This window comes from Hypanus sabinus, chromosome 18 (assembly GCF_030144855.1).
Source record: "Hypanus sabinus isolate sHypSab1 chromosome 18, sHypSab1.hap1, whole genome shotgun sequence".
NCBI lineage: Eukaryota > Metazoa > Chordata > Chondrichthyes > Myliobatiformes > Dasyatidae > Hypanus > Hypanus sabinus.
The window spans coordinates 38,903,861-38,928,260 of NC_082723.1; the positions used below are offsets into that span (position 1 = coordinate 38,903,861).

General features: G+C 42.9%; 1 protein-coding gene across 5 annotated transcripts in view; it reads right to left on the minus strand.

Moving 5' to 3' along the window:
• The window catches only part of inpp5e (inositol polyphosphate-5-phosphatase E), a 22,247-nt gene extending 3,885 nt beyond the window's left edge, over positions 1-18,362 (minus strand). Inside the window, exons 1-10 of one of the 5 annotated variants that reach the window (XM_059994198.1) lie at positions 18,210-18,342; positions 10,931-10,975; positions 10,155-10,273; positions 8,407-9,453; positions 7,045-7,168; positions 6,274-6,371; positions 5,501-5,625; positions 4,640-4,759; positions 1,774-1,881; positions 943-1,104 (exon numbers count right to left, since the gene is read on the minus strand). In XM_059994198.1, the coding sequence (XP_059850181.1) occupies positions 943-1,104; positions 1,774-1,881; positions 4,640-4,759; positions 5,501-5,625; positions 6,274-6,371; positions 7,045-7,168; positions 8,407-9,221 (1,552 nt within the window). In that variant the 5' untranslated portion in view covers positions 9,222-9,453; positions 10,155-10,273; positions 10,931-10,975; positions 18,210-18,342. Of the gene's footprint in view, positions 1-942; positions 1,105-1,773; positions 1,882-4,639; positions 4,760-5,500; positions 5,626-6,273; positions 6,372-7,044; positions 7,169-8,406; positions 9,454-10,154; positions 10,274-10,930; positions 10,976-18,209 lie in introns of all 5 variants that reach the window. The other 4 variants (XM_059994200.1, XM_059994197.1, XM_059994202.1 and 1 more) reach the window with 4 other exon arrangements.
• Between the last annotated feature and the right edge of the window lie 6,038 nt (positions 18,363-24,400).

The following is a 24,400-nucleotide window of genomic DNA, read 5'->3' on the forward strand; positions in this document are numbered from 1 at the left end:
CGAGCCATTTGTGGCTCTTTCACCTCTGTGCTGCGGCTCCCTGTGGCTTTGGGAAATAATTGGTCAGTATTTAATTAAAATGTATTTTATGTTAGTTTGTTAGCTTTTGAAATGTAATTCTAAATTTGAAGATTATGGTGATCTTGTACGATCTAAGTGTGGCGACACATTTCCTCACAATTAGCCAGCATTCCGGCTAAGGGAGATAGCCTACGCGGGTTTGTGAGTACGCGTCTTTTGCAGCATCTGCGTCCATTGGGGCTGGGTTGAGGGAGGCTTAAAAGCAAGGCTGTTTAGTTCGAATAAAGTTACCTTTGACTGCAGTCTTTATTTTAGCGCTGCGTGTAGCGCTACACCGCTACAACGTGTTTTTTATCGCTATTAATATACATCACCACTGCCAATGCCTGACACCCGCCAGTGCGCGCTTTCTTTTAATTCTTCGATCCAAGGTAGGCTACCTATGTAGTAACCTTCAACCCAACGTCTTTTTTTCGGAGTTCAAAATGTTTTTGTTGCATGCAGAAATGTAATTTCGTTTTCTCTGCAGGAGTTCATCAATTTCAAAAATGCAACACATTATAGTTTGTTTATACATAGCATAAAGGCAAAAAAAACCCGTTGTACGCAGTGTTATTTCATTTTGTGGCTCCCAGTGTTTTCTTTTCTGTGGGAAATGGGTCCATATTGGCTCTTTTAGTGGTAAACGTTGCCGACCCCTGACATAGCCCATGTACTGAAAAAGCTGCAGGAGCAGCAGATGACAGATCATCTTGTTAACAGTACCTCGCTTCACATACAAAAATGAGTGAGATACTGGAGATTGCTGATTGCTCTGAATTGTGTAGCACATTCAGTTAGTGCCTTTGGAATGCTCACCCTAATAAGAGACGGTGCCTGCTGCCTACCCCAAGTTGGTGGAAGGTTCACAATTCATCCTACCTTCCTGTAGTTTTTTGGTCAGCTCGTCATAATGGAGAATAGAGCGGAGATTATCCTTAGTGCTGCTGTGCAGAAGCTCATCGATCACTGCTCGCTTTACATCTAGCCGAAAGTTAAAGTCACCAAACCAGAAAACATTGTCAAATCGGGTGGTCACATCATCTGGAACACGTGAAAAATTAAAAAGAAATAAGAAAAATCTACTTTTGGTTTGATCAAGTTACAAACCATCAGACACTGTCAGCCTGGTTCAGAGGCAATACGCGTAATAAACCCCAGACATTTAAGCCCCATTCCAATCTCTGTCTACATTGTTACTGACAAGGCCCTGTATTTACTTGTCAGGTAAAGTATTAAAACAGCAACATCATCTGCTCTTGGATGGATGCAAAAGATCAGAGTATTATGCAAAATGGAGGGACGACTTCTGTTGCCCCCAATACCAGAAATCATTTTGCTCATTTGTTTTTTTTTATCTTTCTCTACACAATTCTAACAACTAATGCATTACCGTATGATGATAGGAAAAAGGTACAAGGATGCTAGCTTTCTCAGGGCCACCGCTGTTACCTGTTCCCTAATATTTCAGTTGTTTGGAAAAGGGCACAAGAAATGTGTTGGTGTGGCCCTGGTTTTTTTCACTTTGTTTATGAGACTCTAGATTGGCAGAATGTTCTGGAAAAGTAATCTGATGAGAGGCAGAACAGTGAGCTGAGATGAGTGTTTGCATACATCCACTGATGTTCCAACAGGATTCGCTAATCTAATTAGTCCAGCTGACTTTATACTCCATTCTGCAAATAGTTTTTTCTTTAAAATGCCAATACTCACTTGGCTCAGACCTGTAGCTGTTAGTGTCGGGGATGATCCTTGGCAGTGCAAGAGCTTCTATTGTTTTATTATAGTCCTGCATCCTCTCAATAACCTTCCCTGGCCCGGCTGTGAGAGAGGGAGAGATTAAAACTGAGTCTGATGTGCTCAGTACTTCACTTAGCCACACTTTCAACTAATTTAGTTAAATTCAAAGGTTTGCACTACTGGTACACCTAAAAATGAGGTATATCCCAGCAGAAACAGCATTCATAAAGAATGCAAATTATCTCATAACCAACACAACAGATTGCATTCGTACCACAAAACTATGAAAGGTTGCAGCCAATTATATAGCTATAAAGGTGATTCCAAGAGCATCGTCACATGAATGCTAAATACCAGGCTGAAGCATCAGAAATGCTAAATGGTTGAACCAACTCAGTTTCCTCATGGCAGGAACCAATTCAATTCAGCACACCCTAGGGCAACAACACAGCAACATCAGCAAAGTAACACAAGGAATCATCACCAATGCAATCAAGTGACACTAATACATAACCCACTCAGTAGTGCCCTGTTTGGATTTCACAAGGAACACGAGATTTCAGATCGAATCACAGCTTTGGTCCAAGCATGGAACAAAAAGATGAATTTCAGAAGTAAGGTGAAACTTCTGCACTGGACAAGACAAAATTTGATTGTATTGTTTCAAAAGGCCTGACAATAAATAAACACAATGATACCAAAGAGGGGAAAAAAACATTCCAATGGTTGGAATTGTCTCTTCAAATATGCAAAATAGCTCTGGTTGGAATCCATCTCAGCCTGCAGAATATCACTTCCCAACTGGAAGATCACAATCTGTGCAGATTGGTGATAACACCTCCTCCTTGCTGAAGATCAACACTAATGCACCTCAGGGGTGTGTGCTAAGCCCACTGCTCTACTCTCTATATACTCATGACTGTGTGACTAGGCATAGCTCAAATACCATCTATAAATTTGCTGATGATACAACCATTGTTGGTAGAAACTCAGATGGGGACAAGAGGGCATACAGCAGTGAGATATGCCAACTAGTGGAGTGGTGCCGCAGCAACAACCTGGCACTCAATGTCAGTAAGACGAAAGAGCTGATTGTGGAATTCTGGAAGGGTAGGATGAAGGAACACATACCAATCCTTATAGAGGGATCAGAAGTGGAGAGAGTGAGCAGTTTCAAGATCTCTGAGGATCTAATCAGGTCCCAACATATCAATGCAGTTATAAAGGAGGCAAAACAGCGGCTATACTTTATTAGAAGTTTGAAGAGATTTGGTATGTCAACAAATACACTCAAAAACTTCTATAGATGTACTGTGGAGAGCATTCTGACAGGCTGCATCACTGTCTGGTGTGGGGCCTACTTCACTGGACTGAAAGAAGCTTCAGAGGGTTGTAAATTTAGTCGGCTCAATCTTGGGTACCAGCCTACAAAGGACCCAGGACACCTTCAAGGAGCGGTGTCTCAAAGAGGCAACATCCATTATGAAGGACCTCCAGCACCCAGGGTATGCCCTTTTCTCACTGTTACTATCAAGTAGGAGGTACAGAAACCTGAAGGAACACACTCAGCGATTCAGGAACAGCTTCTTCCCCTCTACCATCTGATTCCTAAATGGACATTGAACCCTTAGGTACTGCCTCACTTTTTTAATATATAATATCTCTTTTTTGCATGATTTTTAATCTATTCAATATACATATACTGTATAAAGTATACTGAACAAGAATAAATAAGTAAATATTAATATTTTATTTTTTCTTCTTGTATTATGTATTGCATTGAACTGCTGCTGCTAAGTTAACAAATTTCACATCGCATGCCGGTAATAATAAACCTGAATCTAAATAAATATCACTGCAGAGGTTCCCCAGGGTTAGTGCCCTAGGCCTAGTTATCTTCACCTGCTCTGTCAATGACTTTCCTTTCATCACTTGGTCAGAATGGGCCCATTTGCAGATGAACACAAAACATTCAACTTTATTTGCAATTCAGCAAGAACTAGACAACATTCAGGCATGGGCTGGAAGTGCAAGTAACAACTGCACCACAAAAATGCCGGGCAAACACTATCAAAAGAGAGTCCAGCTGTTGAGTCCCCACTATCAATATCATTGGAGGTCATTATGAACACTAAACTTAACTGGACTAGCCATATTAATACTGCGAGTACGTAAGCGGGATCCCTACAGTTAGAGACTCTCCTGACACCCCAAAGCCTTTTCACTATATATAAGACATATATCAAGAGAGAAACAGAACAACAACACAAGAAACTGGAGGCAAGCCACAGGAAAGTAGCCTGGACGATTGGTTTCCCATTCTACAAAATGTACTGCAGTTATTCACATGGTTCACTCTGTAAGCACCTTTCAAACCAACAATCTCTATAATCAAGGAGAAGGTTCCTGGGAACATCACCTTGAGCAGCAAGTCCCCCTTGAAATCACACAGCATCCTGACTTAGAAACACATTGCTGTTCATTCATTCTTAATTGGCTTGAATCTTCAAGCTCAATACCCAGCAGTACTATTTGAATATTTTCACTGGAAGGTCTGAAGTGATCAAGGTAGTGATTTCCCACCACTTTCTCGTGAACCAAGGGGATGAGCGCATCTTATAAAATAAGTAAAAGTCTGATTGAGGATTTAGAAATGCAAGGTTATACCTTCAACTCAATACCTGTCTTACTCTGGTCTATTAAAAATAATGACCTGCTTTCAAGGTACAACCCCTGAGCAATGTCTTCTAATAGGCCCTTTCCAATAATATACTGCAGGACCCAGCCCATGATCTGGGATTTTTTTTTCCTATATTACAACAGATGCTGAGAAACTTACAGGTAAAATGAGAAGAAATGAACAGGAAGGATGTCCCAAAAAAAGTGAATGAGATTCCCACAGCTCCTTTCGTCTTGACCTGGGAGATTATCCGAGTTGTCACAGCTGCTTGCTCTACCTCTGAGGAACAGACAAAAAGACACAATGTAAAACTACAAAGTGAATGATCTGACAGTATTTGACCATGCACAGAACCATATCCATTCTTAAATACTGGACTGCACAGTGGAGTCAGTGACATATCTACAGAACTCACAGCCAGTCACCCAAGAATCTACATTGTATGTAACCTGAACTTTACCTCTCAGAAATCTCTGATGAGCTCTAAACTGTGTGAAAAGTGGGTAGAATATGGGCAATCAAACTTTTGGGTCAGGAGGTCTGTTTTTAGATCAAAATGAAAACATGCAACAATATTTGCTGGACTTTCTGAAATCCCAACCCATTCATGCATAAATGCACACATGCAGTAGTGTCAAACTACGACGTTTGTGTGGCATCATGCGCAATATTCTATTGCACATACAGTACAAGGCCTATAACATTACTGAAGCAAGTCTCAGCCGGAGGGTAAAAGCCTGCTTCAGTTTATTCAGATGCAGAATAGAATCCAGAGTTTCATTAGCTCCCCCAGCCCACTACCAGAAAAGGCTTCAATTATTGGTCTCAGGTTGTGCAGGAAAATCACAGTGCCATCTAAGCTGGAGGTAATCTAGTCTACAGAAAGTCATCAAGTCTAATCTAGAGAAACTTCATGGGCCACTGTTATCCTTCCTGTTATTACTGATTATCCATGGTATTTTGCTTTAAAATGTTGTTTGGTACTGAGCAGGGAATGGCACTGAAATTCTCAGCACTTACCTGAACAGAACCAGATGAGGTCTCTCCTGATAAACATGGAAAGCTGCAACATTCCATGTACTGCTGAATATAGCAATACAAAGTAAGGCCCCAGCACCTCCTGCAGGCGAATATCCCACTCTCTCCTTTGCAAAGGAAAAAAAATGAAATTATATAATTCAATGCATGAATTATGGAAAGTGGCTGTTAAGACATAAAGAAATGCAGAAATCTAGCAATGAACACCATTTCTGGCTAAACTGGGTATCCATTCCAGAGACCATTTCAGATGCAGAATGGAATCCAGAAACCCCAAGCCCACTATCAGAAGATGCTTGAGTTGTTGGTCTCAGCAAGAGTACAGGGAGATCACAGTTAGCTCCAGTGCCATGTAAGCTGGAGTTAGTCTAGAGAAAGGCAGCACCTTGGATTAATGCTTTAACAGATATGGGGGATTGCTGGCCAGTGGTGTAGTAGCATCCACAATGGACTTTGAGGCGGGTGGTCCCAGGTTTGAACGGGGTCCTTGCATGCTTTCCATCCATGCTGGGCTAATGGGCAACCTAGCAACTCAGCCTCGTAAAAAAACAAGACAAATACTCAAGAAATGGGAAGGTTGCCTCCCAACTCTCCGCAAGGAAAGGATTAAACAAAACCAGATATGGGGGATAGATGATGAGAGGCTTTTTGGGGGGAAAGTGGGTGGGGGGTTGTGGAGGCAAGTGGAGGATGAAAAAGGAATTGATTAAGTTGCAAGATACTGAAAAAGGCTCAAGATGCTTTATTGTTATTACTTGTCTGGGATTCCTTCCTGAGTACCGATGACATACATGTCATGGATGTAGTGACAGTCGTAGGGCAACAGCAGATCTTCCAGCGTATCTGGGAGCTCCTGGAAAAGAGTGAAAACAACACTAGTTAGACCAGATAAAAAACACAAAACGCTGGCAGAACTCAGCAGGCCAGACAGCATCTATGGGAGGAGGTAATAACGACGTTTCAGGCCGAAACCCTTCATCAGGAGACATAGATGCTGTCTGGCCTGTTGAGTTCTGCCAGCACTTTGTGTTTTTTATTTATTTCCAGCATTTGCAGATTCACTCGTATTACTAGTTAGACCAGGTTTGCTTCCACTGTTGCAGGAATACAAAGAAGCCTTCAACAATACAATACAATGTTTTTCATAGGATATCCAGAGTTCTTTACAGGGAGTTCAATCTTTTCTTTATAAATGCTCAGATGCATATGCTTTCCAACAGGAATGTGGAGGTGGCAAAAGAAATTGATATGGTGCCACTTTATTGCAATATCTTTAGTTATTTTACTTATCTCTGCTTCTGTAATGTCACAGGCAGCTTTAATCAATACCAGGAATATCTAGGCCCTTACTGCTTGGCAGCTGAGTGATTTGCTCAGGTGACCGGGAGATCTCACTGGGTTTCCCAAACCTCCACAAGAAAGTAGCCAGGTGAGCAAGTATACTAACTGTCTTAATGTTGTTCTATACTCAGGTTGGGAGTTCCTCACTCTGTCTTTGCTCTGTTTCTTATGATTCAGTTGCTCACCTTCCGGCCTTGCATGTTCCACGTGGCAACAAATACTCGTATCCTTCTATCAGGAAAATAGCGATCCAATTCACCAGCCCCCAAAAGTCCTCCGTTGGTCAGGAGACTACCATCCAGGTAACTTCTGTAGGGACAGATAGAGGCATATATTAATGTGCAGATGTGGTAAAGTAGGCACTATAAATTCTCAACATTATTTGACTTTTTCAGCTTCTAGTAGTCTTTCCTGCACACCATTTGCCCTCTCACCATCACTTTGATCTGATTTCAGGATCCCTGAACAATGCAATATCTCACCACAGCCAAGTCCTTTTCTTCTACAAGGCCTAACTACAAACCCATCTTATCTTTTCCCCAGCTCCTTTCAAGCTGTGTGTCCTCCTCGACTATGGGCATCTTTGCTTTCTTAATCGGACCACAAGAAGTAGGAAAAGGATCAGGGAATAGATTATCATCCTAAACAATGATAAGTTCTATGTTCTGGATCAAAAGAACCCCCTTGGTTTGTGCCAATGTGAATCTTCTCCTGGAAAACTATGTATTATTTTGATCAAGACAGAAGTGCAGGGTTTCTCTGGTTTAGATGAGGAGAGTGGGGTGGTGGGGGTTGAGTTGGTGGGAGGTGCCCCAGTGAATGGAGGTGCTGTGCTGAGGTGGCGAAGGAGTCCTTCAGAACAATGGTGGAAAGGACCCAGCCTCCAAGGGCAGAGCAGCAGTAAAATGACAAGCAACAAGAAAAATGAAAGATCAGAAGTGAAATGCAGAAGTAAACCAAGAAATACAAATATCAATTTGATGTTGCTCCTTTCTGCGCCTTGTGGCACATTGGGTGGCAGCCTTGCCGTTTCTTTAGCATTTTGATCTGTTTTTTTACAAGGCCGAATTGCTCAACCCAGCACGAATGGAAAGCATGCAAGAAGCTGGTCAGATTTGAACTCAGGACCACTCACCTCAAAGTCCGGTGTGGACGGCACTCCACCACCAACGGGCTTAATACCAATCTATAGACAGCAAGTTCACACAATGATCATATGTTGTGTTTTGCTGGGGAATAAACACTGAACACAACATTGGGGAGTACTTCTGTTATCCTGAAAGCTAATTATTCAAAATCTTTGATGTCTATCTCACAGAGTGGACCAGGCACTATTTTAGCAACTTATTCAAACACAACGGCCCTCTCTGCAGGAGTGTATAATCCTAGGTTTTGTTCTCAAGTCACTACAGATGATTTGAGCCTCTGAGGTAGGAATGCAACCAGTTAAGACAAAATTGAAACATCAAATCCTACACTGTTCCCAGGTAAGAGGATTTAACACATAATTCTCAAACTTTTCCACCCCAGTATAGGATACACATTACCTGTTCCGAACATCTTCTAAATGGACAGGAAACAAGATACTGCTTGAAGAAGACATGGAGAAAAACGACTGACTGTCCTCAGTACCTTGGGATGGGGAATAAAAATGGTTGTGCTGATTTGACAGCTCCTTCCCAGTCAGATGAATGTAATCTGCATAATCCAGGTCAATCCTATTACTGGTCCTTAGTGCTGGAGAATCTATATTAACAGTAATGGGAGGGAGAGGCTTGGTATGCACCACTGGAGGTAGTGTCCCTCTGGCTGATGATACTGTTTTATCACTGAAAGGTTGTTTGGGCTCAGGATCCAAGGGGTTGGGGCTGTTTCTGTTCTTTATCAAGCTGCTGGTCAACTGCCTGATGTCACAGTCTTGCATGCTGCAGCTGCTACTGCTGCTGCTGCTGTTGCTGCTTCTAGACAACTTCTGGTAAGTCACTGTAGAGCTCCGCTGGAGACGTGGTACGGGAGAGTATGAGAAATCCCCGTGGAGAGATTTATATGAAGAGTCAGTGTCGATTGGTTCAGATGAGCTCCCCTCACTGCCTCTGATCTTTGTCTCCCTCTGGATCCGCATGCTTTCCAGTGAGTGCAGACGTTGTAACCTACTCTGCTGAGGAGGCTTTGGTTTCATCGGGGGTCTTGGGATGAATGGTGTCTCCTCTGCTCGAAACCCATGCCCCAGCTCTTCAGGGGGTTGCTTCAGAGTGTCGTTATGGAATGGTGTGGACTCTTCGTCATCCAGCCATATCCTGGTGTTCTCATTGGTGATCAGGTTTGCTGTATCGTGCACTGGCAGTTCAGCCTGATCACCCATTCTCAGTTAACACTTGGACTATGCAATAAGCAAAATGTATGCATCTGGGAACTAATGACTTTCCCAGGTTGGGAAAACACCCAAAGGTGCCTTGTTCCCAGAATCAATCATCCACCTAGGGTGCTGTATCCTGTAATTCATGTGGAGGAGGAAGGAGGAAGCAGCACTACAAACAGGCATAATGGAGTCCAGACTGATCTCTCAAAGCTCCAGGAACGCTGCACGACAGCACCTAAAGTTAAGCAAACAGAGCTGTCAGTGGTGACATTTAGAATGCATGGTATGACGTTTATGTGATGCCTTAAAGAAAACATCTTCCAGCTCAGAAGCAAGATAGGACTGAACCACGACTTCTAGTTTGGTGACTAACAAGCAAACGATTTCCAGGACATTTAAGAGGGAGCAGAGAGGAGATGTTATTTATGATCATTATTTATTTATTATCTGCATTTGCACAGTTTGTTTATAGTTCCTGTTCTATATATTTGTGAAGTATGCCTGCAGAAGAAGAATCTCAGAGGTGTATATTGTAACATGCATGTACTCTGATAATAAACTTTACTTTGAACTTTGATACGTTCTTGTGAAATGATAAATCAAAGATCAGCATTAAATTAACAGTGCATATTTCCTTGAGAGAAATTTGGAAAATTGATAAAGATCAGGAACTGGCATTAGCAAAAATGGACAAAGGATCCAGTGAGCAGATTCGATTACACTTCTAAAGCTATGTCTTGCAGGCTTGGTGGGTGAAGTTCAGTGCCACTTCTGGTGGCCATCCGCTGGGAGACAACAGTGTAGCTCAGGGCTGCTTACCACCCCACATCACATTTCCTTGTCCTTCTCACCCCCATCATATCCCAATAAATGATTTCATTTGGGAGGCTTATCCTCTTGTTGAACAGTGATGCCACTTCCAGTTTCCAGACTCACCTTTTTGTCCTCTGTCCAGCATCACTCTAAGAGAAATGGAGGCAATCACGGGGAGATGCCCCTCCAGATGAGTTGTTATGTGTGGTCATGAAAATCACCAGAGTGCTGGGTTTCAGGATCTGTCGAGAAAAAGAAAAGACTAGAAAGGATGCAGAGGAAATTCGTAAGGGTTGAGGGACTGTAGTTATTAAAATAAGCTGTAATTGTACTCCTTGGAGCAAAGAAGGAAAATGACTTGAAAGAGAAGTGATCAAGATCATTAAGGGTAAGTAAGGAGAAAGAATATTCACTGAGAGTGGGGTTTTAAGTCAGAAAGGAGTTGAGAAAACTTGTGTAACACATACAAAATGCTGGAGAAACTCAGGTCAGGCAGCATCTATGGAGGTGAATAAACAGTTGACATTTCAGGCCAAGACCCTTCATCAGGACTGGAAAGAAAGGAGGAAGAAGCCAGACAAGGTGGGGGGAGAAGAAGTACATGCTAGAAGGAGATAGGCGAAGCCAGCGGAGTGACCGAGCGGGATGAAGTAAGAAGCTGACAAGTAATGGGTGGTAATGGGCTGAAGAAGGAATCTGATAGGAGAGGGGAGGAGAGTGGACTATTGAGGAAAGGAAAGAGAAGGGGCACAGAAGGGGGGTGATAGGTAAGTGAGGAAAATAGAAGAGGCCAGAGTGGGGAATTGAAGAAGAGGGATGGGGAGAATTACCACAAGATAGAGAAATCAACATTCATGCCTTCAGTTTGGAGGCCACTCAGACAGAATAGGTAGTGTTACCTGAGAGTGGCCTCGTCGCTGCAGTAGAGGAGGCCATGAACTGACCTGTTGGAATGGGAATGGGGATTGGAATTAAAATGGTTGGACCTTCACTCCATCTGCAACAAAACAGGATTTTCAACAAAGTGGTCCCCCAATCTACACTGGCTGTGAAATTCTAGAATCCTCTCTCAAAGGGTTTTTGTAGCTATGCAATTCAGCTAGTTAAGTTTCTAGTCAAAAATAACCTGAAGAATTAACTCATTTGAGCATTGATCATAATCAGAATCAGGTTTACTGTCACTGACGTAAGTCATGAAATTTGTTTTGTGTTAGCAGTACAGTGCAGGCATAATGAAATTATGAAAGTTATAAAGGCATAAATTACAAAACATATAAGCAGTTCAAAATAAGAATTGGGAGATAGTGTTTGTGAGTTCATGGACCATTCAGAAATGTGATGGCAGAGGGGAAGATGCTGTTCTTAAAATGTTGAGTGTGTCTTCAGGGTCATGTACCTTTTCCCTGATGGTAATAATGAGAAGAGAGCTTGCCCCTTTCGAAGGCATCTTCAAAAGACGAGATGCAATACCAAATCAATGCTCACTAGAGGTCTTGATGCATCCAGTTTTCATAGCTTCAAGAAGCAAACCACAATGCAGACAAGTACTAATGTCTGCTACGTGTTATCCTTGTCTCCGAGCAGGATGACAATTCACAAACACCCATTACCAACACATAACCTTCACACTATCGCAGGCTGTGCACCCATGCTAGTTCATTTCATTACTTAACAATCACTCAATTTGATTACTTAATCATTGTTGATATGCTGACAGAATAATCTGAGGACTGTAAGAAAATTTGATCTGTAAATTTGCACATTTTATGAAATCAGGAGAGTTGTTATAAAGAGGAAGTTTATCGTAGATTACAAGGGGATCTTGATCAGTGGCAAATGGATTTCAACACAGATAAGTGTGAGGTGATGTAGTGAAGTGGTTGAGGCAGCCTGAAATGATGTCTCTTTCATTCTTCATTTTCCATTCTTCGTTACCTACATGGTTAGAGGGTACCACCATGCCAAATGACAACAAGGATCATCACAGCCAATCCTTCCTTTGCCTCTTTAATGCATCCACAGTAGGTGTGATATCCTAATATCTTCAGAAACTACATGAGACAACTGCAGCTCCCAGCTAGGACTTCATCCAGAACTGCTCAGGTCATAGCAATGGGATCAAAGCTGTTTATTCAATCATTCTTGTTTATTGATCAACTGGGAGAATTCAGAAAACATTATTAACTATTCATTCACAAATACACCTCAGTTATCAATAATAAGAGAATAATTTAATCTATTTCATAAGCATCACCAAATCAACTACTGGTTAACTTATGATCTTTTGTGGTTCAAATAACATCCTTTAACTAAACACTTAAGGATGGAATATGGAGAATGGTTTGGTCAATGTAAAAAAAAAGCCTTATTTTTTCAATTTTTTGAACAAACATTATAAAACCTTTTCCTTTAAACATTCCCAGCACAGGTAAATCACTTTACCTTTAACCTATAGAAACTAGAAAGAAACCAGGGGATATAGAAAGAGAATGGGAAAGTGTAATTGAACCAAAGGATGTATTAACCAATTGTTGGCTGAATGAATTGGCCTATTGGAGAGAGATTGAAAATCTGGTTGAGTGGTGCTGCAACAGCAACTTCTCACTCAATATCAGCAAGAAAAAAAAATGATTACCAACTACCATTGGAAGAAGCTGGATGTCCATGATTATTCCTCATTAGGAGAATGGAGGGGAAGCTTTAAGTTCCATATTCCATTATAGCATTAATATATCGGAGGATCTGTCCTAGGATAGGGACATAAATGTCATCACAAAGAAAACATATCAGCACCTCTACTTTCTTAGAAGCTTGTATAGATTTTGCATGTTACCAAAAACTTTTGACAAGCTTCTAGAGATGCACAGTAGAGAGTACCCTAACAAGTTGCATCACAGCCTGATATAGAAGCACCAATTCCCAGGAACAGAAAAGGCTACACAAAGTTGTGGAATTAGCCCAGTCCATCACAGGCAAAGCACTCCTCACCGTTGAGTATATTTACAAGGAGCACAGACACAAGAAAGCAGCATCATCAAAGACTCCCACCATCCAAGCCATGCCTTCTTCTCACTGTTACCATTGGGCAGAAGGTACAGAAGAAGCCTTAAGATCCACACCACAAGGTTCAGGAACAGTTATTGCCCTACAACAACCATGGTGCCTGAACCAGTGTGGACAACTTCATTCACTACTACTCTGAACTGATTCTATGACACTCACTTTAAAGACCCTAGTAGTTAGTAGGCAGACAGGGTGATGTGGCCCTGTGTATGAGAAATAATATTAAATCATTAGAAAGGGATGACATAGGAATGGAAGGTGTAGAGTCTCTATGGGTTGAGTTAAGAAATGCAAGGGTAAAAGGACCCTAATGACAGTTGTATACAGGCCTCCAAACAGCAGCTGGGATGTGGATTACAAATTACAGCAGGAGATAGAAATGGCCTGTCAGAAGGGCAATGTCATGATAATTTTTGGGGATTTGAACATGAAAGTGGATTGGGAAAACCAGGCCAGTACTGGACCTCGAGAGAGAATTTGTAGAATGTCTAAGGGATGGTTTTTTATAACAGCTTGTTGTTAAGCCCACTAGGGGATCGGCTGTTCTGGATTGGGTGTTGTGCAATGATCCAGAGGTGATAAAAGAGTTTAAGGTTATGAAACCCTTAGAGAACAGTGATCACAATGTGATCGAGTTCACTTTGAAATTTGAGAAGGAGAAACTAAATTCCAATGTGTTGGTATTTCAATGGAATAAAAGAAATTACAAAGGCATGAGAGGGGACTGGAAAGAGACACTAGCAGGAAGGACAGCAGAGCAGCAATGGCTGGAGTTTCTGCGAAAAATGAGAGAAGTGCAAGATAGATATATACTAAATAAAAAGCAAAAGAGAGGGAAAACAAGGAAGCCAAAGAGGAAGCTGGCAACTAATATCAAAGAAGATACTAAAAGCTTTTTCAAGAGTATAAAGGGTAAAAGAGAGTCGAGGGTAGATACAGGACCAATAGAAAATGACGCTGGAGATATTGTAATGAGAGACACAGAGACGGCAGAGGAACTGAATGCATATTTTGCATCAGTCTTCACAGTGGAAGACATCTGCAGATAACTAGACATTCAAGAGTGTCAGAGAAGTGAAGTGTGTGCAGTGAAAATTATGACTGAGAAGGTGCTCAGGAAACTTAATGGTCTGAGGGTGGATAAATCTCCTGGACCTGATGGAATGCACCCTTGAGTTCTGAAGGAAATAGACAGTAGGTGCAGGAGTAGGCCATTCGGCCCTTCTAGCCAGCTCCGCCATTCTCTGTGATCATGGCTGATCATACCACAATCAGTACCCTGTTCCTGCCCTCTCCCCATATCCCTTGACCCTGCTATCTATAAGAGCTCTATCTAACTCTCTCTTGAATGCATCCAGAGACTTGGCCTCCACTGCCTTCTGGTGCAGAGCAGTCCACATATCCACCACTCTCTGGGTGAAAAAGTTTTTCTGCATCTCTGTTCTAAATGGCCTACACCTTATTCTTAAAATGTGGCCTCTAGTTCTGGACTCACCCATCAGCGGGAACATACTTCCTGCCTCCAGTGTGTCCAATCCCTTAATAATCTTATATGTTTCAATCAAATCCCCTCTCATCCTTCTAAATTCCAGTGTATACAAGCCCAGTCGCTCCAATCTTTCAACATATGACAGTCCCGCCATTCCGGGAATTAACCTACGCTGCACTCCCTCAATAGCAAGAATGTCCTTCCTCAAATTTGGAGACCAAAACTGCACACAATACTCCAGGTGGGGTCTCACCAGGGCCCTGTACAGCTGCAGAAGGACCTCTTCCTATACTCAATTCCTCTTGTTATAAAGGCCAGCATGCCATTAGCTTTCTTCACTGCCTGCTGTACCTGCATGCTTGCTTTCATTGACTGATGTACAAGAACACCTAGATCTCGTTGTAGATTTGCAGAAGCAATAGATAATGACATTTCAAGATTCTGGCATTTTACTGGATGACTGAAAAATTGCAAATATTACTCCGCTATTTAAGAAGGGTGGGAGGCAGCAGAAAGGAAATTATAGACACATACAAACAAGCTGGATGAACTTAGCAGGTTGGGCAGCATCCGGTGAAATGAGCAGTCCATCTGCTAACAATAAGAAGTCCATCTAAAAAAACCCAACGCCCTGCTGCTCGCTTTGTGCTAAACGATTACAGCAGGAAATCTAGTGTCACCAACATGCTCTTTAACCTTCAATGGGAACCACTTGAAAACCGAAGTACTAAACTACAGTTAATCTCCATTTTCAAAGAAGTTCACAACATCACTCTATCAAACATCCAAATTCATCACAGGGTCAGTTCAACTCGACAGCAAACTGGAACTTATATACTGGAAACCCCTTCATTCAACAAGATTTGCTACCAGTACTCCCTTTACCCAAAATCAACAAGAGAATGGAATCTTCTGCTGCCAGACATGCGCAGTATTTCTGACATTAATATTTTTAAAGATAGACTCAATCAAATCAATTTAAGGGATCTAGTCACTTTACAAATTAACTCTCATGCTGTTCACACCAACTGTGCATTATAACAGTCATCCGGCAGTGCTTGCACAATACCAAGCAGAAGCAGGAGCAGAATAAATAAACGGATAAAAATGCAGAGGTGAAAAGGAACTTGGGAGTCCTTGTGCAGGATACCCTAAAGGTTAACCTACAGGTTGAGTCAGTGGTGAAGAAGGCAAATGCAATGTTGGCATTCATTTCTAGAAGTATAGAATATAAGAGCAGGGATGTGATGTTAAAGCTCTATAAGGCACTCGTGAGACCACAATTGAAGTATTGTGTGCAGTTTTGGGCTCCTCATTTTAGAAAGGATATACTGACATTGGAGAGGGTTCAGAGAAGATTCACGAGAATGATTCCAGGAATGAAAGGGCTACCATATGAGGAACATCTGGCAGCTCTTGGACTGTGTTCCCTGGAGTTCAGGAGAATGGGCGGGGGGGGGCAGATCTCATAGAAACATTCCGAATGTTACAAAGCCTGAACAGATTAAGATATGGCAAAGTTATTTCCCATGGTAGGGGATTCTAGACAAGAGGCACGACTTCAGGATTGAAGGGTGGTAAATCTGTGGAATTTGTTGCTACGAGTGGCTTTGGAGGCCAAGTCACTAGGTGCATTTAAGGCAGAGATAGATGGGTTCTTGATCAGCCAGGGCATCAAAAGGTATGGGGATAAGGCAGAGGAGTGGGGATGACTGGAATAATTGGATCAGACCACGAGTGAATGGTGGAGCAACTCGATGGGCCAAATGGCCTACTACTGCTCCTATATCTTATGGCCCCTTTATAACTTATGTTCGCAGAGTTATTTGCAGCTTGTCTTCTTCTGTTTTTTTAAGTTTTTGTTTGTTTTCTGTACAATTTTTAAAAAATCTACTGTATTTCTTTATTCCTGGAAATACCTGCAAGTAAATGAATCTCAATGAATGCCTGCAAGAAATAACTCTTAAGTAGTATGTTTAACAATATTGTTAACAGTGCAACATGTGAGGAACGTTACCTCAGTATAATTTTGCACACCTAGATCTGACTGAGAAACTCTTTCAGATATTTCTGGTTAGCAGTTAGTGAAGATTTTTATTGCTTTTTTTTTATATAAACATGCCCTAAATTTTTCTCCAGTCTAGTTAATAACGGGATTGATTGGATAGTTGTTAGTGACTCTTGGGAACTCTGTATTAAATATTGCAGAGCTAAAAAAAGAGTTGAGATTACAGTGATAATTAATTTATGTGGTCATTTACATCAACAGAAACAGACTAAATATTTCATTAATCTGAGCAAGGCAATATAAAAACAAATGATTATAGCTTACTCTATAATTAATATGCAGAGAGGTTTAGAAAGGAAGCTCCAAAACTTTGAGCTTGGGAATTGGGAGTCCTGGGCCAGGGCAATTGAAATTGGGGTTGCACAGGTGGTTGGAACTGAAATAACAGAGGTGATCTCAAAGTGTTGTAAGGCCTGAAATCACAGAGTCATACAGCACAGAAATGAGGCCCTTCAGCCCAATTGATCCATGTTGACTAAGATTCCCATCTGAGCTAGCCCCATTTGACCCATCTATCTTCTGGCTGTCTTTTACTTCTGTCTCACTGGATATAATCAATAAAACATTCAGTTCCTTCAATGAGCCTATGAATAGTGCTGTAATTTTGACTAACCTGTTCCATTACATATACTGTAAGACAAGAAAATCTGCAGATGTTGGAAATCCGAGCAACGCATGCAAAATGCTGGATGAACTCAGCAAGCCAGGCAGCATCTGTGGAAAAGTATAAACAATTGACGTTTCAGGCCAAGACCCTTCTTCAGGACCCAAAATGTCAACTGTTTACTCTTTTCCATAGATACTGTCTGGCTTGTTGAGTTCCTCCAACATTTTGTGTGTGTTGTCTGTTATATACAAGAATTATTTTACTTCTGTATTCCAATTTAATCTCGTGATCATTTCCTTCCATTATTATAAATGCCCAAATATCTTATTTTACAATTTTATCTACTTATTAAAAAACACTTCTCTGCTCATCCTGCAGCTTCCCTCGGAATTTGACAAGTTTCCCATCTCGATTCTCGTAAGTGGCATTTATTTATTTTAGACCAGAAACATGAAGCTTGGTGTTCAATATAAAGAATGAGCCGCTGAAAGCATCTGAATCGGAAGAATTTTATAACTGAGATGTTCTCGGAAACCAGCAAACACAGTGGGACTTGATGCAAGTAGAGGTACAGGTAGTCGGGTTTTGCGTGTGCTAAAGGTGGGTGATGAAAGTCTGACCAACCCGAACCCTTCCAGAGTTATATTTGACGTCGGCTCCACACTGATTTCTCGTCGAGTACAGACCTGGTCCTCCGCGGCTCCCTGATATAATTTCGCCTGAGGGAGGTTAGCAAATCTCTGGCACTTCCAGCCGCGCCACCACTGTAACTGGTGGGAAAGAGTGCGTATTTCTGTACCGTCCCAACACAATCCGAAACCCCCCCACCTGAGGGACTGGGACACGGCACTCTGACCGGGGGAAGACTTCAAGTTCAGGATCGTGGCCAGGCCGGGGCAGCTCCCCAGAGGGCACTATTCTTGGTTATCTAACGTTAGCCTCACCGCTTACCTCGCACACGGACTTCTGCCCCTCTACCGACTCTCGGAGCCCACAAGTCGGAGCCATGAAACAATCCGCGGCTCTTAGCAACGCAAGCGAAGCGGCTCAGTAACTCCAGGCGCGGTGCACGTCGGGCACTCGGAGGACTCGCGGCGGAGCTGTCGAGCTGCATGCTGCGGAGGCTGGGGTCGCGGTGCATTCGGGGATAGTGGAGGACCGGCTGCGGTTCATCCTGGAGCTGAAGGCGCACAAATGGAGAAAGGCAGCTGGCGGCTCATGTCTCGGGAACGCATGCCTCTGAGGTTGATATCCCGGAAGCCTGGACCGTAGGAAAGAGTCTCTCTCAGCCTTCCAAGATCGACTCTAATCCTCCAGGAATACAGAATCCTCTCCTGTATCCACTGAACAAAACACAGTTTAGGGATTAGAGTGGTCATTCTTATTAGCCCTGTCAACTGGCTGTTACTGCCAGAGAACCAGTCACTTCTCGAACCAAAAATAAATTTTAGTACCAGTTTAGTACAAGTACCAGTTTATTATTGTAAACGTTTTCCTCTTCCTCTCTCTCAAATGCGAGAGCAGGTATAAACAGATTAGCTGTTATGAGCGTTTCTCGGGGATCGCAGAAGTACTGATTTTTGGAAACTGAAATAAGTACTGCAGACGATGTTTTAGTATAGTGTTCTGCGTTTTATTGTAGCGAAGTAAGAAGCTTCAGTGAGATTAAGCAAGCAATAGAGAAACATTTTCTATAAATATTTTAGTACAGTGGCAGGGTATGGGACTGTGGAAGAGGGGGTTGCTACTGTATGCGGCAACCAATGGGTTCATAACAATCACATCTGCAACCAGAGTGTGCAGATCAAGAGCGAACAGAATTTCCTAGAAGTGAAATCTGAGATCCCGACACCGCGATGCATCGGGGTGGGGTGGGGGGGGGGGCGACGCCTGCTGATATTTCATTCCACGAAGCCCTTAAGAACTCTGGAACTGGTCGTACTCGAGGGATAAAAACACGTGAACTCGAACGAGGAAGGTGTGGAGATCCTGAAGATGGCATTACAGAAGTCTTGAGGTTCCGGCAGGCCTGAGGTTCAGGTGGCCTGTGTTCATGAGAACAGTTTGCAGGACAGAAGACCAAATTGACAACAAGGTCGTGCTCCAAGGGACCGTTCAAGTCAGAGAGTGAAAATGAATGTACTGGTTATACTATACTGTAATTTAGATTCTGTTCTCTGTAGCCGTGAGAATGAGCTTCAAAGGTTGTGATGCCTGCCCAGTTCTAAGGTTTATCAACGTTTCCTGTTGATAAAGATACAACAGAGATTATAGAAAGAACAGGCAGGAGATGAGGCTTAATCAAAGCCAATGGCATGTGTTACAAGGTAATAGAGACGTGGTGCAGTTAAAACAGAAAGCAACAAGTACTGGACAGAATGTCATATTTGAATGCACGTAGCATGAGAAATAAAATGGACGATCTTGAAATTCAGCTGCAGATTGGCAATTATGACGTTGTGGCCATCTCTGAAACTTGGGTAAAGGATGGCTGCCATTGGGAGCTGAACGTCCAAGGGTATACGGTGTATCAGAAAGATAGGTTAGTAGGCAGAGGGGGTGATGTGGCTCTGTGTAAAAGAAACAAGATTAAATCATTGGAAAGAGAAGACATAGGATTGGAAGATGTAGATTCTTTATGAGTTGAGTTAAGAAAGGATAAAAGGACCCTAATGGCAGTTGTATACAGGCCTCCAAACAATAGCTGGGATGTGGATTACAAATTACAGCAGGAGTTAGAAGAGGCGTGTCAGAAAGGCAATGTCATGATAATCGTTGGGGATTTTAACATGAAAGTGGATTGGGAAAACCAGGCAAGTACTGGACCTCAAGAGAGAGAATTTGTAGAATGTCTAAAGGACATTCAGAACATTCATTTTAGAACAGCTTGTTGTTGAACCCACTAGAGGACTGGCTGTGCTGGATTGGGTGTTGAGCAATGATCCAGAGGTGATAAGAAAGGTTAAGGTTAAGAAACCCTTGGGAAACAGTGATCACAATATGATCGTGTTCACTTTGAAATTTGAGAGGGAAAAAATAAAATCCAATGTGTTGGTATTTCAGTGAAATAAAGGAAATTAAAATAGCATGAGAGGGGAACTGGCTGAAGTTGACTGGAGAGGGACATTTGCAGGAAAGACAGCAGAGCAGCAATGGCTGGAGTTTCTGCGAAAAATGAGGGATGTGCAAGATAGATATATTCCAATAGGAACAAATTTTCAGAGGGAAGAAGGACACCACTGCGGCTGACAAGTGAAGTAAAAGCAAAAGAGAGGTCAAACAAGGAAGCCAGAGCTAGTTGGAAGATAGATTGGGAAGCTTTTAAAAACTTGCAGAAGGAAACTAAGAAGGTCATTTGGAAGGAAAAGATAAATTCTGAGAGGAAGCTGGCGACTAATATCAAAGAAGATACCAAAAGCTTTTCTAAGTATATAAAGGGTAAAAGAGAGTCAAGGGTAGATATAGGACCAATAGTAAATGATGCTGGAGATATTGTAATGAGAGATGCAGAGATGGCAGAGGAACTGAATACGTATTTTGAAGTGGACCAGCCCATCATTGGCCTACTTCTGCTCCTGAACCTTATGGTCTTATTTTCAGCAGTGATGAGAAAAGATCCTGATATCACGGTCTATATGGGAACCAATTACATGTGATTCCACTAATGGGCTCTGAAGAGCTAGGCTCCAAATTAAAAAAATAACTACAAAGATAACGACCTTAGGTTGTTTTAAGACACATTCACATTTACTTGGGGTAAACACTAGAGAAGTGAATGTGAGGCTCAGAAGTTCAAAGCAAAATTTATTATTAGAGTACAAACATGTCACCACATATATCTCTGATATTTTTACCTGCAGGCATACTTAGCAAATCTATAGAACAGTAACTGTAAACAGGATCAATGAACAACAAACTGTGCAAATGCAAATATAAATAAATAGTAATAAATGATGAGGATAAAATAAAAAGATAAAGAGTTCTTAAATTAGAAATAGATTGAGTGTAGTTATCCCCTTTTGTACAGGAGCCTGATGGTTGAGGGCTAGTATCTGTTCTTGAACCTGGTGGTGCAAGTCCTGAGGCACTTGTACCTTCTACCTGATGGCAGTGGTGAGAAAAGAGCGTGGCCCAGGTGGTAAGGATATTTGATGATGGATGCAGCTTTCCTACAGCAGTGTTTACTGTAGACGTGCTCTATGATTGGGAGGGTTCCACCCGTGATGTACTGGGCCAAATCCACTACCTTTTGTAGGATTTTCTGCTCAAAGGAATTCCCATACCAGGTTGTAACGCAGCCTGTCAGCACACTTTCCACCACACACCTATAGAAGACCTGAAAGTAAAGGAAAAATAGATGACATTTAAAAATTAGTTTGCAAGTAAAATTTATCCCATATTGCTACAATAACAGGAAGGGTCAGAAACATGGGCTGGCTGCAGCAATCACGAGAACTTCAAGAGATGGTTTTTACTTTTGACCTAATATTATCTTAGTGTTGCAAATGTAGGGAACCAAGAAACATTTCAGAAGCCAGCAAAGGGAAGCTGAAATATTGACAAGTAGATAAAGTGTGGAGCAGTATTTCCCGAAGGATACAGTGTGGAGCAGTGTTTCCAGCAGGATACAGTGTGGAGCAGTGTCTTCCAGCAGGATAGAGTGTGCAGCAGTTTTTTTCCAGCAGGACAGAGTATGGAGTAGTGATTCCTGCAGGTTAGAGTGTGCAGCGTTTCTAGAAGGATAGTGTGTGGAACTTGTTTTCCAGCAGGATAGAGTGTCGTGCAGCATTTCCAGCCGGATAGAGTGTGGAGTAGTGTTTCCCAGCAGGATAGAGTGTGGAGCAGTGTTTCCAGCAGGATAGAGTGTGGAGCAGTGTTTTCCAGCAGGATAGAGTGTTGAGTACTGATTTCCAGCAAAATACAGTGTGGAGCAGTGTTTTCCAGCAGGGTAGACGGTGGAGCAGCGTTTCCAGCAGGATAGAGTGTGGTGCAGCATTTCCAGCCGGATAGAGTGTGGAGTAGTGTTTCCCAGCAGGATAGAGTGTGGAGCAGTGTTTTCCAGCAAAATACAGTGTGGAGCAGCGTTTCCAGCAGGATAGAGTGTGGAACCACATTTCCCAGCAGGATCGAGCGTGGAGCAGTGTTCCCAGCAGGATCGAGTGTGTAGTAGTGTTTTCAAGCAGGATCGAGCGTGGAGCAGTGTTTTCCAGCAGGATAGAGTGTGGAGTAGTGTTTTCCAGCAGGATAGAGTGTGGGGCAGTGTTTTCCAGCAGGATAGAGTGTGGAGTAGTGTTTTCCAGCAGGATAGAGTGTGGGGCAGTGTTTTCCAGCAGGATAGAGTGTGGAGCAGTGTTTTCCAGCAGGATAGAGTGTGCAGCAGTTTTTTTCCAGCAGGACAGAGTGTGGAGTAGTGATTCCTGCAGGTTAGAGTGTGCAGCGTTTCTAGAAGGATAGTGTGTGGAACTTGTTTTCCAGCAGGATAGAGTGTGGTGCAGCATTTCCAGCCGGATAGAGTGTGGAATAGTGTTTCCCAGCAGGATAGAGTGTTGAGTAGTAATTTCCAGCAGCATAGTGTGGAGCATGTATTCCAGCAGGATAGAGTGTGGAGCAGTGTTTTCCAGCAGGATAGAGTGTTGAGTAGTGATTTCCAGCAGAATACAGTGTGGAGCAGTGTTTTCCAGCAGAGTAGACGGTGGAGCAGCTTTTCCAGCAGGATAGAGTGTGGAGCCACGTTTCCCAGCAGGATCGAGCGTGGAGCAGTGTTTCCAGCAGGATGGAGTGTGGAGCAGTGTTTCCAGCAGGATGGAGTGTGGAGCAGTGTTTCCAGCAGGATGGAGTGTGGAGTAGTGTTTCCAGCAGGATAGAGTGTGGAGTAGTGTTTCCAGCAGGATAGAGTGTGGAGTAGTGTTTCCAGCAGGATAGAGTGTGGAGTAGTGTTTCCAGCAGGATAGAGTGTGGAGTAGTGTTTCCAGCAGGATGGAGTGTGGAGTAGTGTTTCCAGCAGGATGGAGTGTGGAGCAGTGTTTCCAGCAGGATGGAGTGTGGAGCAGTGTTTCCAGCAGGATAGAGTGTGGAGTAGTGTTTCCAGCAGGATGGAGTGTGGAGCAGTGTTTCCAGCAGGATAGAGTGTGGAGCAGTGTTTCCAGCAGGTGGAGTGTGGAGTAGTGTTTCCAGCAGGATAGAGTGTGGAGTAGTGTTTCCAGCAGGATAGAGTGTGGAGCAGTGTTTCCAGCAGGATGGAGCGTGGAGCAGTGTTTCCAGCAGGATAGAGTGTGGAGCAGTGTTTCCAGCAGGATAGAGTGTGGAGCAGTGTTTCCAGCAGGATAGAGTGTGGAGCAGTGTTTCCAGCAGGATAGAGTGTGGAGCAGTGTTTCCAGCAGGATGGAGTGTGGAGCAGTGTTTCCAGCAGGATAGAGTGTGGAGTAGTGTTTCCAGCTGGATAGAGTGTGGAGCAGTGTTTCCAGCAGGATAGAGTGTGGAGCAGTGTTTTCAGCAGGATAGAGTGTGGAGCAGTGTTTCCAGTAGGATGGAGTGTGGAGCAGTGTTTCCAGCAGGATGGAGTGTGGAGCAGTGTTTCCAGCAGGATAGAGTGTGGAGCAGTGTTTCCAGCAGGATAGAGTGTGTGAAGCAGCAAGTTTCCAGCAGGATAGAGTACACTTTCGTCAAGTTGTTGACCTTACCGTAGCAGTTGTTTTTGACTTCAGGAGAGTACAGAGCAACCATTCTCCTTTGAACATCGACGGCTCCTCGGTAGAGATCGTTAAGAACACCAGATTTTTTGGTGTTCACCTGGAAGAGAATCTCACTTGGTCCCTCAACACCAGCTCCACAGCAACGAAAGCCCAGCAGTGTCTCTACTTTCTGCGAAGGCTGACAAAAGTCCATCTCCCACCCCCTATCCTCACCACATTCTACAGGGGTTGTATTGAGAGCATCCTGAGCAGCTACATCACTGCCTGGTTTGGAAATTGCACCATCTCGGATCGCAAGCCCTTGCAGCCTATAATGAGGTCAGCTGAAGGGATAATCAGAGTCTCTCTTCCCGCCATTACATTTACACCACATGCTGCACCCGCAAAGCTAACAGCATTGTGTAGGACTCCACACACCCCTCACACCAACTCTTCTCCCTCCTGCCATCT